This window comes from Acipenser ruthenus, chromosome 6 (genome assembly GCF_902713425.1).
Source record: "Acipenser ruthenus chromosome 6, fAciRut3.2 maternal haplotype, whole genome shotgun sequence".
In the NCBI taxonomy this organism is placed as follows: domain Eukaryota; kingdom Metazoa; phylum Chordata; class Actinopteri; order Acipenseriformes; family Acipenseridae; genus Acipenser; species Acipenser ruthenus.
Genome location: NC_081194.1, coordinates 10,747,595 through 10,766,718, shown reverse-complemented (window position 1 = coordinate 10,766,718; position 19,124 = coordinate 10,747,595). Strand labels below are relative to the sequence as shown.

General features: G+C 35.7%; 1 protein-coding gene across 1 annotated transcript in view; it reads right to left on the bottom strand.

Moving 5' to 3' along the window:
- Positions 1 to 19,124, bottom strand: part of LOC117411272 (collagen alpha-1(IX) chain) — a 35,295-nt gene that overhangs the window by 12,202 nt on the left and 3,969 nt on the right. Inside the window, exons 6-28 of the mRNA XM_059025929.1 lie at positions 18,390 to 18,473; positions 17,795 to 17,878; positions 17,100 to 17,174; positions 16,740 to 16,775; positions 16,584 to 16,646; positions 14,483 to 14,536; positions 12,543 to 12,578; positions 11,917 to 11,940; positions 11,293 to 11,346; positions 10,436 to 10,489; positions 9,858 to 9,893; positions 9,710 to 9,766; positions 9,179 to 9,232; positions 8,673 to 8,726; positions 8,342 to 8,395; positions 7,444 to 7,497; positions 5,944 to 5,997; positions 4,989 to 5,042; positions 3,463 to 3,516; positions 3,310 to 3,363; positions 2,508 to 2,552; positions 1,810 to 1,863; positions 1,318 to 1,371 (exon numbers count right to left, since the gene is read on the bottom strand). Coding sequence (XP_058881912.1) covers positions 1,318 to 1,371; positions 1,810 to 1,863; positions 2,508 to 2,552; positions 3,310 to 3,363; positions 3,463 to 3,516; positions 4,989 to 5,042; positions 5,944 to 5,997; positions 7,444 to 7,497; positions 8,342 to 8,395; positions 8,673 to 8,726; positions 9,179 to 9,232; positions 9,710 to 9,766; positions 9,858 to 9,893; positions 10,436 to 10,489; positions 11,293 to 11,346; positions 11,917 to 11,940; positions 12,543 to 12,578; positions 14,483 to 14,536; positions 16,584 to 16,646; positions 16,740 to 16,775; positions 17,100 to 17,174; positions 17,795 to 17,878; positions 18,390 to 18,473 — 1,242 coding nt within the window. The remainder of the gene's footprint in view (positions 1 to 1,317; positions 1,372 to 1,809; positions 1,864 to 2,507; positions 2,553 to 3,309; positions 3,364 to 3,462; positions 3,517 to 4,988; positions 5,043 to 5,943; positions 5,998 to 7,443; positions 7,498 to 8,341; positions 8,396 to 8,672; positions 8,727 to 9,178; positions 9,233 to 9,709; positions 9,767 to 9,857; positions 9,894 to 10,435; positions 10,490 to 11,292; positions 11,347 to 11,916; positions 11,941 to 12,542; positions 12,579 to 14,482; positions 14,537 to 16,583; positions 16,647 to 16,739; positions 16,776 to 17,099; positions 17,175 to 17,794; positions 17,879 to 18,389; positions 18,474 to 19,124) is intronic.

Genomic DNA, 19,124 nt, shown 5'->3' with positions numbered 1-19,124 from the left:
TAATGAAGTTAACAAGTGGCATCACAGCAGTAACGCTGTCGGATTAGAAACATTCTTTCATGGCTCAGCTGGTGTCAGCACAGGAAAAACTATTACATTTGATAAGACAGAATCCTGGACAATCATTAAGTGACATGATTTTGTCTTTAAAGCTTGTAATTCTCAGCAGGGATGCAAATTGAGAGAGTAAAAAATGACAGGATGAAAATAGATTTATGACCATATAATATAAAACATTGGACAAATAAGAGGATAGCAGGAGACCCTAGAGCATCACTCTAAACAGCCAGACAGCCTATTGATTCCTGTTTCATTACAAAGATGGTCCCAGCTGTATATATTTAAATGAATGAAATAACTCCACAGAAAAGGTACAGCGGAATTTCATTGGATCATTTTACAGCCCTCTGGATTGCATCATAAACATCATAAATTACCCCTAGTAATATGTGGCTGATGCAATCCAAGGGTTATTCCGCGGTGCTGTAAAATGATACAATAGAACCCAGGGGTGTCTTATACTGATGGGGTATAAGTTGATCAAATCAACACATTAGACAAATATGTACATATTAAAGTTTTAACAAACAAGATGTGTTTTAGCTTTGCAATGCTCAATGGCCAGCTATAGAGTATAAAATATAAGAGAGCATGATTTAGTGTATTTTCAATTAGTCATATGGTTATCATTGGGGAGTGGCTGTATTGTAACAAAGTGAGCTATTTTCAGCAATTACAGTATTGGTCGCTGGGTGGCAGTGTATGCAATGCATAACTAGAACAATATGCCTTCTGGGGGCATAATGTAAGAGAAATGCTGTCTTTGATGGAATAGTTTAAAAACATGAAGGAAAATGGGTGTATAAAAAGATGTGTATCATTGATGTGGCCAATGGTTAAAACAGGCAGTGAGGCAGTAATACTTTTTGTTTACTGGACAACACCAGTAATGGAACTAGACTGAATCACAGAAAACAGCTGCGTATCAACTGTAAAGTCAGTATCTCGACGACTGTGGTCTGCATCACTGATATGGCCTAGGGTAAAAACAATGTGGCAGGGAAATGGTTCAATTGTACACTTGGAGTGGAGTGAAAAAATCAAGAGACAAGATGACTGATCTTCTCTTTCAGTGGTTTTATTTTCTGCAATGTTGATGTTTTTTTTTTTTTAGAATAGTTCGCTTGACCCAAAACCAATAATTAGAACTATATACCGTTTATAGCCCATTCTGTCATAGAGTGGTTCACTTCTGGAAACAAGATTAATGCAAACATAAGAATTGTAAATGAATAAATGTAAACATGTAATACTCACTGGTCCACCTCTTGGTCCAACTGGGCCTACTTCCCCTTGTTCTCCTCGTTCACCCTATTAAGATAGTAATAAATAAGATTATATATCTTAATATATAAAGAAGAAAGTTTGTCTGTCTGTCTGTTCCTTTATGCATTCAGACCCCGCAGGAGCCAGTGCAACCAAACTTTGCATGGCCTCCTTTTTCATACAGGGGAAGGTCAAGGGCTATGTTTGGATCGAAAATTTTGACCCCCGGGATGCTTTATTTAGTAACCCCATTGCTGAATCACTACAGTAGCCGTGTATCTCAAATTAAAGAAACCCACAAAACCTAAAAAATAAATAAAAAGAACAAAAAGTGTGCGACACCCAAGATCGGTAACTTATAGGAAACCATAAGGCTACCGTTCCCCAATTTGTCATGCAGGAAAAATTGAAATTATTATTTTTTTTTAAATCTCACTTCATCTATAATTAAAAACAAAATGCAAAGCATGTCATTTTACTTACAGTTTTCCCAGCAGATCCCATTGTTCCAAGTAAACCAAAGGCACCAGTATCACCCTGTAATGCAAATTACATTAACGTTTCTGGCTTTCAAATTACTCCAACAAATACAAAAAGTTTGTGTTCATTATTAAAATAATCAACAATCAAACAGCTCCAGTTAAGTCGATAATGAATCTAAGCTGTAGTAATGAAAGCGGCTTAGCTCCTCCATCAAAGGGAATATACATTTAACATACCAAGTCAGGCTTAAATAGATATTATCTACAGTGTAAATGTGTACCCCCTTGTCTTCTGAAGGGGGCTGCCAGATGAACTATTTGTGAGACAATGTGATATAAAATCAAAGGCTGAGGTAAATATGGCCGAATGAAAAAAGGCTGAATGTCCTGGATTGTAACAGAAGCACACAGCTGACCAAGTATCTATTGTTTTTGTGCACACCGATTTTGAAGAAAAAAATGTGAGCAGGTTGGTCTCTTGCATGTGAAGTTGGCTATATTTATCTGGGGTATTTGAAACCTGTCATATCTTTTGGACAGAGTCACAGAAGTGTTGTATCAGGGCCTTAGCTCTCAAGCCAAAGAGCTGGCAGCTGTGGCCCTACTATTAGAATTCTTAATTACATTTTACGAAAGACAAAAAGGTATGTATTGATTTTGTATTGATTTATTGAGCTGTAAATCTAAAGAAATACAAACCTTATCACCACCACCACCCTTTGCACCATAAGAACCAGGTAAGCCCTTAAAAAGTAATAAGAAACCAAGTTAAAGTGAAATATTTTCCTTTCACAATGTTGCAATACTTTCATATCTTATTTTTATAACTTGTAAAAAATCAAAGGGAAGACCTGTACAGTTTATTTGTATATCATTTCACCAGGCTCTACTAGTGACTGCAGTATGGTGTGATTGTGTTTAGGGGCTTGCCTTGGACGGGTCCCCTATATCCCATGCCTTCAAGGGCATGACGGTCAGCCCAGCCAGTCCTCTAAGCTGGGGTGGGGAGCATTACTAGATATTTATTAGATGAACAGGGTTTTAGCTTTATTACAAACATACAATGAATACATACAGCAATCCCTTGCTAGCCGAGTTACAGTACAGATTTTAGAAATTCATGAAATACTGAGGGCAGTAAATTAGTGAAGGAACATTATGCAATACCGCATAGTTTACTGTCAACATGGCCAAACCAAATGAGTTCTCAAACTCACAAATGAGCATCATAACATTTAATGCATACAAGACACTTGGGTAGCATTTGTTTAAAATAGAATTTAGTAATTTGCTGCATTAAGGTCTACTTCATATCAAGCAATATTTTATTTAATATTTAAGGTGGGTATGTAATTGCGGTGAAGGCATGGTCTTTTATCCTTCTATATCAGTACTATATCAGTAGCAATGTTTTAATTAATCATTTATTTCAAGCTCTGGAGGCAAGGTGATGACAATGAATTTGCTTTTTTATTTTAAAATGACTTTAAGATGCACTTACTGGTAGACCCTGAAGTCCAGATTCACCTGGAGCACCTGGTTTTCCGGAGTCACCCTAGAAAAGAATAAAGATTGAACTGGTATGTCAGGCCCACACTATTACTTTCTTAACCTGTACTACAAATATAATATTTAAAAAGAATATCAAGTGTACCTTTGCACCTGGCATCCCAGGGATCCCATCACGGCCATCCACGCCGGGTAATCCCTGAGAGAAACAAAAGGAACAGATACCAGGGATTGGAACACTAGAAAAAACTACAGTGCTACTCGACAGCTATGGTCAAATGTTTAGCATCACACTATAAAAATGAACAAATAAAGTCGAATGAAACCTGCTGAATAATGTTAACATATTGAATTACATACCGCTTTGTAGTTTTCCACATACTTAATGAAAAACTGACAACAATTGAAAAATGTGACATTTCAAAATCTAATATGAAATAACTGTACTACTACTATGGTAGACTTTTGCGATATCATTTTGTAGTTTCTTTGATTACACAATGTTAAATAAAAGCTCCAAATTATGTTCATATACTGTAGTTGTGTCTCAATCCAAAAATTCTAGGTGATGCAAAACCTTTGGCTCTAACTGTGTGCTTGATTGCTCTGTTCCCTGAACTCCTAGATCACAGTGTGCTTTTCATCAATACCCCTTTCTGTACTCTTCTGAATTCATTTTGTATTGGACAATAGAATGAGTTTGGTGAAACTGAACACACTTGGATGTGCATTGGAGGTGCATCGAAAATCCATTTTAATTTAGTTAAAGATTTTTTTGTTATTGTAACTAAAAAAAGTGCATCTGCTGACTTTGTAGATTAATTTATATGTATTTTACTAACATTACATTTGAGTACATCACATACAAGTTCTGTAACACTCCATATATATAATCCCAAACTGAGCTTTTATTCCAAATAAACCCAAAATGAAAAATTTTACATGAAAAGTTCATCAGATCCTCAAGTTTGTTTTTTCGTTGGTTTTTATTTTTCTTGAATCAATTTTGCTTTTTGACAACCTATAGTCACGACAGAGATATGCCTGCGTTACTCCTTTTTTCAAAACAATATAGTTTCCAGCTTTGCAACATAAAAATGATTTTCGTTTCGTTTCGTTTCACAGCGCACGCTTTTTATTAAGACAAAAGAGTTGACTTCACTGCGGAGGTGGCATCCCGTGCGTACAGACGGGGATGTTGACAGTGTGTGTTTATATTATCTTCTTTTTTATTTTTTATTTGGGGTCCAGGGGCCAGGTTCTTTATTGTCTGTATGTCTATATGCAACCTCTGTATATTTAACAACACGGGACTATGATTGCATAGGCCTAACGAAATCCTGAGAAAAGACAGACAATCAATCAATCAATCAATCAATCAATCTTTATTTTATATAGCGCCTTTCATAGTGGACCACCATCACAAAGCTCTTTACAAGATGCAGTAACAACAAGAAAATCCATAATCCATAAGATGCATAGTTAAGGGATAAGGGCCTGCAGTCTTACTGCATGCACATTTATAAAGCTTGGAATCTATGACGTTTCTTTCTTCAAAAAGAGCAAATGCACACATAAGATTACTTGTTATATTACTATGATGAGTTAATAAGACCGATAAACAGTGAGTAGTACTAACGCAAAACAATAAATGAAACAATATATACGTACAGATTCTCCTTTTGAACCTGGGAGCCCTGAAATTCCTCTTGGACCTTGAGACCCCTGGAAAATGAAAAATTAAAAAGCTGTGATTGGTACAGGCATAAAACATGATACAACTAAACATTTCACAGATCATATCAAGAATATACAAATACCGTAAATATTTAAATAGAGAATAATAGACAGCAGGGAGTGTATATTACAATACAGTATAATTCCATCAAGGCAGTTTAGGCGAATGCTAATTTCTTTGTGAATATTCATCAGATCCACAACATGGAAATACAGTTTAATCTGTCATATTTATTAATGTAAACTGTTACATTTTAAAACATTGGCTCTATGTGTTTAAAAAATAAATAGAATACACATGTAAACAATGTTGGTTCCTTACCTAGTAGAGATACTAGTTTCAATGTCATTTAGGTAGTAGAGAACTAAAATAAAACATGCTGTTCTAGTAAAATATATATTAGTAAATTATAACAAAAATAAAACCATCACAATGTGACTTGGATCCTAAACTTGAGTCTCTAGAAACTGTAAGGTGCAGAGCAACCACCAAAGAGTGTCTGACTTATTGTGATCCTGTGGTTGTGGAGATTTCCCCTGGTTAACACTAACAGGCATAATGAACAAAAACAATTGGAACTGTAATGCCAGTACCCTACATTTCCCACAGTGTGGCTGTTCATTGATGGTAAATAATGCTTTGCTTTGCAATGGGGGATCTAGTGACATGGTAATGACTCTAAAGGCTAAATAAAGTGAACAATGACTGTGCCTCTAGATCCCACCATTGCAAAGAAAGAAATAGTTCACCACTAATGAACCGTCATTCTAATTATTTTTATCAGAAAGATATAGTAGTGCTATCTAATACACAGGAACTCAACAGGAATAACTGTAGGAATAGCAGAATAGTTTCCTTTTCTGGTTTTACAGGTATCTTGCCACTTACAACGTCACCTTTTGGCCCAGTCTCGCCCACTACGCCTCTCTGACCTTGATCACCCTAAGCATGAAAGACATTAAAACAGTTTATACAATGTGTACAAAATCAGAATATAAAATATTCAATATGTCAAATAAATGTCTTAGACACACGAACAACCGGGGGAATACAAAATGATATTCAGGATGACTACACTTAAGTCTGCACAAAGAATGCACATGTTTCACTTTTTTGTTCAAAACAGAGAATTTAAATTACATTTTTAAAAAAAGATAAGGAGGGGTTGTCCATAAAAACAATACAACAATTACAAAATGTACCATTTCTTATTTTCCTAAATTTGTGTTTTATGTTTACTTTATTAAATCCCTATTTTGCATTGACCCTTGTACCTGTGATACTTTTGTATTGTCTTTGTTTCAACATTCATTCATATGGAGGTGTTCAGAATCTGTAGAGTTCCTTTTTAATGTAAAATTGTACAGCGTCTATGATGGGTGCTGCTTTTGGGGAATGTGTGATGCTATCGATTTAGCTGCTGGCTGAAGAAACTTATGAAAGAGGATGTGATCCAACAAAGCCAAAGTCAGTGGGGACTATGCAAAAGCCCTTAATTCCCCATTAAAAGAATGAGCAAGATGGTGTCAGCAACAACTACGAGACTTGTATTTTCCATACATTTCAGTTTATTTTAAGGTATTTTTTTGTTGTTGTTGTTAATGATGTGTTTTTAGATGCATCTTTACAAGATTAGACTTTACATTTTCATGTTTCTTTTGTTTTCTAATTTATCACAGTAAGGGTGATCTGAAGCTGTAAAAATGCAGATTTGTTTTTGTCATCTGCACTGATCAGATTGCCTTTTTCGATCTTTCTGCTTAATTATTAATATTCCATTATAAACATCTGGTGCTGCAAAAAATCACTGTTCTACATTAATTTTCTTATTAAGGTTCCCAAAAAATGGCAAAGGATTGCCGAGAAGTAGGAATGGAAAACATTGGGAGAGTTTATAATGGATTAAAGACTCAGCACAGTCTCTTGCCAATACTGTTATGGCAGTGTAGCTCACCATTACCAAAAAGCATTGTACCAAATAAAATAGAGATGGTTCTGTTAGAGTGGAACATAACTGTGCTAACCAGACTCTGTAGGCCTACTTTTGATTTAATATGGCTTGCTGAGAGTGCCTCATTATAGTCGTCACTATCAAATTGCATAGCAGTGGTTAGCCTTTCGATGACAAAGCTTTGGTATCAAAATCTCGTATATGTCTTACTTAGACCAAGTCTGGTAAACTGGGGCAAACTGTATGACATTCACCTATAATTAAATCATCCACAGAAGGACAACAGGTTATTGTGGATAGGAGATGGGATCCAGCAGTGGTGTATGTTCATAGGATGTTGATGAACCCCTGTGATGCAGTTATATAAAATCAGACAGACAGACAGACAAACAGACAGACAGACAGACAGACAGACAGACACTTGGCAATCTACTCACAGTTGCGCCTTGCAGACCCTGAGGACCTGGTTCACCATCATGTCCACCAGCACCCTAGAAAGAGAAGTCATTGAGTTCTTACTTTAAATATGCTTTCAGTTCAAATATGCAATAACACTACTTTGGCAAAGGTTTTATATAATTATTAAGGTTGGTTTGCAATTGGTGTTGTGTTTATTTTCAAATGGAAATTAATATTGTAAAGCACTGGTTATGGCTATGAGACATTAAAAAGCCTTTCGGATAGGAATCCCTTTTGTTTTTTTCAGATATACATTTCCTAAAGGCTGGATTGTAAACTGCACTCACAGGGGACCATTAGCAATGTGTGTGATTTACGCTGACTGGACCCTGAATTGAAGGCATGCCTCAGCAACACAGTGGGTTGCATTTGGCTGCAATAGCATTCATTGTGGCACTGGACCCAGAAGGTTCTGTAATATGAAAGATGGCTGGGCAATCTTCCATATGCATGATGGCAATGATCATCAGTGACATACACAGCATCTCTGTTTACATGTTTCCTGTAAACAGTTTTTGCTTGCTGCCCTCATGTAATTTCACAGAGCTCCCATCTGAACATGCATTCTTGTGATGAAAAAAAACACCATTACGGCCGTTATATACTAACCTTAGAATTACAAGCTCTGCAAAGCCACATACTGCACGAAAGTAAAACAAAGTTTTTCTTTGGTGATACCTTTTAATAGAAAGCTGTACATGTATAGCAAATACACATATATGGTATTTGTATTTTATATTCATATTAGCTGTTCCATTAAAAGGTATTTCCTGTACTGTATGTACTGTATCTGATAAAAAAAAAAAGCTATAAAGTGTAAATCTGACGTTTTATCATGTGTAAACAGAAGTGCAGTAAGTCTAAAACGATACCTACCCTTTCACCTTTAGGTCCCATCATGCCTGTGATTCCTCTTATACCCTGAGGACCCTAAACATTGGATAAAAAAGGTGATTAGTAAAGACAGGGACCTAGTTGGTCTCCTTGGGTTTTCCCATTTAAACAGAAGAATAAATACATTATGTTAATTAAATCTATAAGACTGAAAGAAAAATACAATAATAAAATACAATCAGCATCTTATCTTACTTATGTTTTTATTGACTTATCATATTAAGAATGTATGCTATAGAAATGTAGTGAGGGTTGTATTTAAATCAGCTATTAAAACATTGCAACAATGAGAGGATTACATTTAAATACTTACTGTAGGGCCTTGAGCACCAACCTCCCCAGAGGCCCCCTGGTCACCCTCTTCACCCTGTGAAACAAGAGGCGGTTAACTTTCACCTGCATTGTACCAATATTACCAAATAATGTATGCTACATAACACAATGCATGGATAAAACGTGTTCTCACAAAGACTATAATTCCACCTAGCAAGCAATGTGGCTACTTCTCTAAACTTCAGAAAAAAATTAAGTTCAATAGCCCATTTGTTCTTTTTCTTCCTAGTGGTATGTAGGCATATTGCAGGTCTCAGGAAGGTTACACAAAATATATTGTATTTCAAAAACCTTTCCTCCAGCCTGACTGGACATTTTGTTGTTTGGCCATTTGCTGGGGTGTGGATGAATGAAGTTCTGCTGTATAGCCTTTTGTGTATGTATAGGTGCTGCCATTTCCCTTTATTGAACCCCATTGTTTTCTTTTTTCTTTTTTGATTACCTTTATTTAATAGAAAACAAGGCCTTACAGAAGTGCGGTCTCACCTTGTGTCCCTGCTTTCCTGGTTCCCCTGATTCTCCTTTTACACCTTTATGTCCCTAAAGAATACAAAAACATTCAGTATTTACAGATACAGACATGTTTATTGACATAAAACATGCATATTTAGATATTTTACTACAGGATTACAATGTGTTTTATTCTTTCCTGTCACTACTATTGCTGCTATTACTGTATTATCATCAGATATGGGAAATTATGTAGAGTTGGGGCTGGTCAGTGCTTGACTGTGGAACCAATACTGAATATCAGGTGCTCTAAGAAGTGGTTTCAGCAAGGGGAACTCTTCTTCTTGGAACAAAACCAATATTTCTGCATAGTATTAGGAAGCACTGTGCTACAGGAAGTGTACCGGCAAACCAACTTCCTGTGAACTTTGTGGAAAATAAGAAGAAATGGATAAACATTCTGACCTGGATACAGTTCTCTCTGTGATGACTAACTCTAAAACATGTCTTTCACTACCTCCATGTCTAAAATGTCATTATTATTATTATCTTTAAAAAACAACTCACCTTCATTCCCGGGAGACCTGGATGGCCTGGTGAGCCAGGAGGGCAGGCATTGGGACACTAGAAAAAACAAAAACAGGTGTGAGTAATCTGTTACAGCAGAAGCATATGTTTTGTTTTGTTAAACTACAAAAATTAAGACCATATTTACCAGCTCTCCGCTGCCATCATGAAATCCAGCAGCACCCTAAAACAAAGCAGGTCAGATAGGAGTTTAATCTCTGATTGCATGTACTATACAATCAACCTCATTCAATTGTGTATTTGTTTATTATGTGTGGCTGCATTAAATATTTGAAGGAAGTATCATTTGTATCCAAGATGTTTTGGAGTAGCCTATCCGGACTCAGCAATCAGCAACAATGTTGTTTCTTCCCTGAAAGCATTTAAAACTGGGTCTACTTAAAAATCCTTTTTCCTTTTTGTTCTTCTTATTCATGTTTTTTTTTATTCTATATTTTTCTAAGTACAAGTCTTCTATTTGAATTCTGACTTAAAGTGGGCTTTCTGCTTTAAAAAAAAGGATTTAACAAGATGACTTGAGTACTATCCTCCTGGTTAACTTTTTTCTAAATTGCACTCCAGTCAGGGTTTAAAACCAATAGGCTTGATTAGTCCTATTGTTGAACCCGCAGCATTGCCTGAACACGTATTATGTCATGCAACTTATCCAGGAAGTGAAGCAGCAACCACACTCATCTGATAATTACTGAAGCATGGTAAACTTACTCGAGGCCCAGGGGGACCAGGGAGACCAGCAGGCCCTCGAACTCCAGCATCACCCTAGATATTGTCAGAAAAATATAAATATTACTTCATGCTTTTAATTATTTCATGCTACAGTATAGTGTTTACTGCATTCTATTAGGCTTCCACACATCAATTATACCTACTACTACTGTCTCTAATACATTACTTATTTGGAGTTAAGTAGTATCAATGATATAAACAGAACTGCATTAGGTATGATCACTGAGTGAGGATGACCGGATTCAAGCTACCATGGTCAAGAAGTATTACCATGGTATTCTGCCCAGTAACATGGGCTATATAGGTTTTTCTTTTTCTTTTTTTTTAATTCAAAATCAAGGCTGTGATTAACAATGTTCCTCCAGATTCTTCAAGGACTATTTAAATGATTGAATAACAGGTTATCCAATAGGAGTATAAATGCTCTGTGAGTACAGATTGGAACACTAGTCACTAAAGAAGATGCATTTTGTTCCTAATGTTAAACTGCAGTTATAGTGGGGGGTTTAATGCAACTGAATTAAAATGTGTAACTTATTACCAATTGATCTTCTACTGTATGTATAAGACTAATGTGTGCAATTTTAGTAAGATTTCTACTTGCCAGTGATTTGGTAGTAAGCCTATTAAAAATGAATTTTCCCTCTTGGGCTTAAATCAACATACTGGGTCAATTGAAGGGTAATTGAAAAGAGTGATAAAATTTGTTCTGACTTGATTAAACAGGGATCAGCACTACTCCCTGTGCCTGCACGGATCTGAAAGTGCGGCTTTACACTTTTAACTACACTGTTAGGAAATCTGAACCACTTGAATACAGTCAAAACTTTACTCACCAAGATTCCTACACGTCCAAGTTCTCCTGGAAGTCCTCCTGGACCTGGTGGGCCCTGCAAAGGAATTATATTTAAAACTTCCCATCTATAAAAACATGTTACAGAGAGCAATGAAGACACAGAGCAGTACACATCCCAATAGCATGGATCACTGGTTATCCATGCTATTGTGGTTGTGTCATCCTGTTATTGCATCTAGGGTGTGTACAAAGGCGTGTCGTTTACCACAGCAATTCAACAATATCTACTATTAAAATCCTAGTGAACTATACAGACACATGTCATAAGTAAATACTGTAGCCTCTCAGTAACGTAGGCTCCTTTTGTTCAAATTGACCTACAATCCAGACCAAGCTATCGTAATGAAATGCATTCTAATAATAATAATTCTGTGATCAGTGTGTAAAAACTGGAACAAAATCTGGAATTTTTTTTCTCCCAAAAGTAGATTTTCGTGCTGAAATATAAACTGGGAGGGTATCAGACACATAGAACAAAGAGCAGACAAAGTATTTTCAGTACCAGTACTCCAACAAAGCATTAATCTGAACTGGCTCGTTCTACTGTAGAGACTGCATCTTATCTTTTTAGCACAAATGTGCCTCTGTACTGTATTATACTTACAGGAGGTCCATCTGGGCCTAAACCCTGAAAGAAAGAAAAATATATATATATATATATATGAATTGCTGTATATGCATGTTTAAAATCGGTGAAATGCTGTATGCAGTTTATATACTAGCAAGAAGTAGAATATGATTATGTTTTCACCATTAGGGCCTGAATTAAATCAAAGTGAATTTTGGTTTAAAATGGTGTCCAGATCCTCTCAAAATTCCACATTACACTTCCACAGATGGTGGTTTCATTGACCTATTCAGAAGTAAAAACCGACTTGAAGCACAGATCTGCAACAAATCTTGGCCATTTCAGCTCTTTATCCATTGCAGTGCTACAGTGTCATTTTTGTTTTACAGTGGCACAAAGCACAATAAGCCTGGGCAATTTCAGAGTAACAATCATCGATAATGTGCGTGACCTGAGAAGGAATATCATAGGAGGAACATCTGAATTGCTTTTACATCCTATGTAAATATCTTGGTTCTCCTAGCCACAGTGAATTCCAGTGGTATACGATCTGATCCATGGGATTCATATGGATTCACAGATTCACTGCTCTCACATTAATGTATAATGTACAACTATTCTAAATAACTGTGTTTGTTTTATGAAGCGAGCTTTCTACTTACTGCTGATCCACGGGGTCCTGTTGCACCAGGCTCACCCTATAAAACAAAACATCATCACATCTAGTCTTTCTAATTCAAAGCACACAACTAGTAGGCATTTAAAGTAACTACACATTTGATGCTATTCCTTGTTCTATAACTGAATTATATTACCATGTTATATGTTAAATGTCATTGGAATAATTTCAAGCTGGTATAAATATTGAGCAGCATATAGAATATCTTCCTAAGCCACAGGGTATTATCCGCCAGATACAGTCCTTATGATGAACACGCTGTGTAACAGCAATCAGCAGCTCAAGCCGCATGTGGAATCTCATGTTGACATGGCTGGGAGTTTGTAAAGTGAGAGTCGAGGGAACTTGTCAACAACCTTGGAACAGTAGAGGAGTAGAACTGAGAGAATAGTCACTTTACAACACAAAACAATATGGACTTTTATTATAGTAGCGCCTTTAGCGAAACCACCTCGAAGCACTTTATCTAAATATTGAAAAAATAATACTTCAGGCTGGTAATTCCACAATGTAGGTCATGTGGTCCCTTAAAATGGATCCTGATCCAAACAACTCTAAATACAATACAAGGGAAGAGGGTATAACGATATCCCTATGTTTCAATTGTTAAATATGTGTCTTATACTGTTAGTCAAGACCAAATGCTGATGTAGTGAAAGTAATGAGGTAGCAGTAAAATCCACCAAGACAGGGGAAATATGCTCATTTAAGTACAGATAGTTGCAATTTAAGTAGATTTCATGTGATCTGTCGGTTAAGAATTAACAACATTAACAAAAACAACCTGGGTCTTAGCGGAATTAAGAACTACTAAGCTTTACAATATTTCTAAGATGGAAATAATATGTCCTTCATATTGCTTTTATAGTTTGATCAAAGGTAACTGCAGGCCTCAAAGAAATGTAATTGTCTTCAAGTGTGGCTGATTTTAAAGAAGCATTGGATAGACAGACAGCATTGTCTTATTAAAATCCATCTGGAGCAAAGTGAGTGGCAGTCAATCGTTTATGTCCTTAAGGCAACTGGTATGTGTAGGCTCAGAGAAAAAGCTCTTTGGAGAGGTACAAAGTGGTGTCACCTGCATCACCATGTACATGTTCAGTATATTTCATTTGTTACCTGTGTAATTTCCTGTTATCTGCAACAGTGACAGCTGTAAGTATATGGAAAATCACTATACAAAATCAGTTACAGAGGGACAAAAATGCACACCACTCGTGGTCATTTTTTTAAACCACTTCACTTCAGAAATATAGCTTTGAGGAGTATTTTCAAAACCAGACCCACTAGTTGAAAATGCTGATCTAAACAGAAACAACCAATAACATGATAACAAAGTGCAGAATATGAAAATGTAGTGATATAATTGTTGGTGTCTTTTTAACAACTTGAACCAAAGGGAGAAAGCAGACAATATTGGCCTTGGAAACGTCAATTAATTTAGCAGACATTTAATTGTATAAACCTGTTACTGTACATAAAATTTTCTAGGAGAAAGAGATACACATGATCTAGAATATTGATGTTTTATCACATGTATCTTATGGGTCCCAATTAAAGGGAAAGGCATTTTATAACTTTATAAAACTGGAAAGGAACAACTTAGTTACGGGAAGAAACATTTAAATTATTCAGAGTAGCTTCTTTCTTAGTTTTATACGTTTAAATTATTGTATAAACTTTGAAAAACAGACTTTTCCTTTGTGCTGCTTGCTTTAATAGAAAAGCCTCATATTTATAGAAAACCCTTAAAAAATCAACAAAGCACATACAGTAGGAACCAGCAGAATTAAGATTTAACTGTCATGAGAAATTACTTTCGAAAAGTAACACCCACTGGAATGCAGTGATAGAGATGTGTGACTTGCTCAATTTACTCTTATGTATCTAAAGCAGAAAAAGGCTTATTTTTCAAGCATTTACCTTTTGCCCAAGTGGGCCATCTGGGCCAGGATCTCCATCGGGGCCTGTTAATCCCTGCAGTGGGAAAAAAAGGCATTAAAGTTGTGTGTTAATTGCTGATACTCATTAAAGTCGTTATGTATTTTGCAAACTATTGTTCATTCTGTGAAGTGTTTATAAAAGTGCCTATACTTAATGGTTTAATTAATGCATTAAATTCTAACAAGTTTTTATTAAAAACTGTACTTGAGTTAGAAACTGTATACATTAACTATTTATCTTTTTGGATTAAATTATTGTTTTCTACAGCACAAAAAACATCTAAAAAAGAGAGAAATTCAAAACACATAGGTGTTTATATGTCATAGTCATTTCACTTGATATCTATGTCCGTGTTAGGGGTCGAGGTCGGGGTGGGGACGTGGGTGGAGTCAACACAAGTCACGTGACACAGCATCATCAAACCATCAACTATAAAGCATCCATGAAATACAGGATGTTCATTCTAAATGTATCCAGCTAAATTTAACTAAATGTATCCAGCCCATTGGTAAAAAAGCAAAAAACATGGCATACTACTGTGGCCGAAGCAGAAAATAAACAAGTCACTCTGACCTCCCATTTGCTACACGTTGCCCTTTTTTTTTACATTCATCTCTAAAGTGAATGCATTTTGTTTGCAAATGTAGAAAACAAGTCAACTGCTGCATGCACACAAAGGGTTAAATTGTGCATGGTTACAAACATGTCTGAGATTATCATAACTTGTTTAGAACTACACCAGCACTGAACAGACTTCCTTATGAGATTCACATCATGTAACACTGTGACCTTTCAACTCTACTGGTAAAACAGATCTAGAGAAAAGGGACAGCAGAACCCAGAACCATGAGGAATGACTGTATTATGTATTTACATTTAAAAATAATTAGTACCCAGTTATCCAATAATACATTCTATATAATTTTTAAACCCAAACTGGTTTCCACATGCCTTACTCCTTGGATTCAGTTAGATCTGATAATTAATCAGGAGTGTGTCTGCTATAACAAAAAGTTGTATTGTATGGTGTGAAAAACACTGATTCAGAATTCAGCCCCTAATGTAAGGGGTGTTGACAGAGGTTCCACAAACCAAGCTCTCCTTAATTTATGTGCCAGGGTACTCTGGTTAGTGTCATTGAAGCTATACAACTCATAGCTCTACTGTATTTAAGTTATATAACTAGAAAGGTTTGAAACAGTGGGCAACTTTATCATTCATTCCAGAGGTTTCTTGGAATAAGTGAGATACAGTAGTCACAATATTGAAGTTTTCACCCCGATTTAGGCTATTCTTTTTTTTCATAATAGGCTTTTTTCTTCATTTTTATTTGAAACTGTATTGCTTATGTTTGTATGTATCTTAATATCAACAAAGCTTAATGAAGTAGAAAAAAACATTGTTATAGTTTCACCTTGTATAAATCCATTTACATGTCAGTGTCTTCACGTGTTTCTTCTGTCAGTTTGACTTAATTTTTATAGCAAAAATGTACCGTTCGATGTTTTATTGTTTTGCCGTTAAATTATAGACAACGAAGTTTTCACTGTTTTTATTATCTTGAGTATCTTGCTGTGCTGTAACCAAATGACGTCCTCGTTCTGAACAATGCTGCTTTGAGTTAGAGTTCCATTGCGTATCCACAGACTGCTGTATAGACGGGCTGTTATCCATTCAGCACCATTGTGCAAAATGTAAACTCCGTATTGGTTTATTTTTCCATCTTTTTTAGTCGAATCCCATTGGGAGACCCCGTTAATTAACTGGCAACTCCACAGTCTCAAACAAAAAGGACGCTGTTAAAAGCTTCAACAGGAAGTTATTGGAGTCTCCTTGCGAAGTTCAGTTCTAAAAACATTCCTCACAAAACCCTCGAGGGCGGTTGAAGTCGAACCCAGTAGTGAATATATTTTTCAGCCGACAGTTAAAAACCAGAGAATTAGCGCAATTCTGACATCTCTTTCTGTACAACTCATTATTGAAAGACAAGTAGAAAACGGTAACATATAATAATAATAATAATAATAATAATAATAATAATAATAATAATAATAATAATAATAATAATAATAATACTTACATCAGCTCCTGGCTTGCCTGGCAATCCTGCTGATCCGGGTTTACCTAGATCGCCATCTAGTCCCTGAAAATTGTATTTTATTTTATTAATAACAGCAATATTAAAAATAGTATTAATAATTGAAAAATGTTTTTACTCGTAAATCTATATACTTACGGGGGGACCTGTTGGGCCATCCTCACCTCTCTCACCCTAAATAATAAATAAATAAATAAATAAATAAATAAATAAATAAATAAATAAATATAAATAATAAAGATGCATCCAGATTTTTTTTTAAACTCTTAAATTTTTCAATATACCTCAGGCTATTATATTTACGTTAAAAGCTATTCAATTCAGAGGTAATAAACTGTTTTAATTAGCTGTTAATAATTCAGCAAATTAAAAAAAAACACCATGGCAATACATTATCACAATTCTGTGTCACTTTAGTTTCGACTTTCAAAAGAAAACTGTTTACATGAACAAACATCAACTTGGTGACAAATACTTGAGCTGCGCGGAGGGACTCACATCTATGCCGTCGATTCCAGGGACGCCTGCAGGTCCGGGGGGGCCAGGTGTACCTCGGGGACCAACTGGGCCTCTCTGTTTATATATATAAAAAAGTATATATTTCTTTCTTTCTTTCTTTCTTTCTTTCTTTCTTTCTTTCTTTCTTTCTAAACCTTTAAAATAAAAATATAATAACACTTTATTAAAATATAAAGTGTTGTACAACTGTATACCTAACCAGGTATGCAGGTCTAGTAAGCCTAAACTTTAGGTTCGGTGTGTTACTCATATTCAAAACGGAGATGCGTTACGCAGAAATACGTTGTGTAGCAAATTCTAGTAAGCTATGCTCATGAGATAATACCTGATCATCTTATATTGCCGACCTTTCGGGTCTGCGGTGTAAACTTATAATGTAGCACCGTTAAAGGAAGTGCCATTTGAAGAATCATTAATTTTCCAAATAATTCAAATATTTTGCAACAAACATTATTCTTCAATAAAACATCAACTGGTTGAATACCCCTTATAAAGGTTCCCCATAGTAAAAGCATAACAATGTGTAATAAAGCATGGATTTAAAAACTACCCCAACAAAACCATCACCCACAAGTCCTTAACTCACTGGTAAAGCAAGTGTTTCATTGTACAAGCTTTTTGAACTCACCTCAAGTTCTCTCTGGGTAATCTGAAAAGGGAAAAAAGACACTTACTTGAGCTGAACAAATGAAGACCATCTGAAGCAAAATGACTATAAGGAGAGGTCCGCGATTTCTGATGGTGCTAGCCATGGCTAGCTAGAAAGCAAATATGTCCTTTTTCTGGGCTTAATTGGACTTGGACCCCCGAGACAAAGCCCCCAACTGAATCCCCTACCAGTAACAGAAATGTAAGCTGTAGTATAGCTTCCAAAAGCTCATGTTTATTCATCACATGCTTGGTTTGAAGACGTGATTGGAGGGAACCTGATTGGAGGGAACCTGAATGGTGGGAAGGAAAATCAATGACAGGGCGTGCTTAACCATTTGTGTGCAAGGTTTTATTGGTGGATTATTTTAAATCCCTGCGCCTGGAATATCAATACAAGTCCAGGTAGGGGCCGTAAAGTCAGCAGACATTTTGAAATCCATTAGAAACGAATTTCTAGCAATAACCTTGCAAAATGGTTCAATATTGAAATGACGTTACTCGTTTTGTAACATACCGTAGTGTATATTCCCTTGGGAATATAGCTTGGGCTATGCCGAATATTAGAAATGGAATATCGCATTTGTGTTGTTATTGTTGTTATTAAAGTATGTGTCTTACCGATCTTCTGGCTGGCAGTTCATTGCAGGTTTCTCTTTGTGGTCGTTTTGGATCGCAATGAATTAACATCCACTGAAGTTCAAACTGCACACCAAAACAAAAACTCAGTTAGTATATCGGCATTTTACTAATTTCATAATCACATTATTGCTAAATATTCTGCTGTTTGAATGGAGCATAGTATTTTAAATGCAATATTTTAAACGAGACTTAACTGATATGTCTAATTATTTAGATATTTTTTTTAAAAATGTAGACAATAATGTATTCCTAGTTTAACTATTTTGATCAATATAGCGACATAAATTGCGTTTTTAACCACATTTCTTATTATTGTTACATTTGGTATATTTGAATGTTTTCTTTAAGAATTTTTTTTTTTTTTAATGATTTTAAAACAAATCCATTAGTCCAGTATTCCTCTGGAACTTCATGAGGTCTGAGTATGTGTACAGTAGCCGATTTTTCTAACTGTATAATACCTTCTCGTGATATTTCACACCTTCTTGTAGAAATCCTCATCCACATTTCAATGAAGCTGACACCCTGGGATCCTTCAAGAAGCTGCTTGATGAGATTCTGAGATCAGTTAGCTACTAACAACCAAACGAGCAAGATCGACTGAATGGCTTCCTCTCGTTTGTAAACTTTCTTATGTTCTTATGTTCTTATGAAGAAACTCCATAGCTTGATTTAGGAAGGCCTACAAAGTCACCTCGTTTGCATATCCTTAAA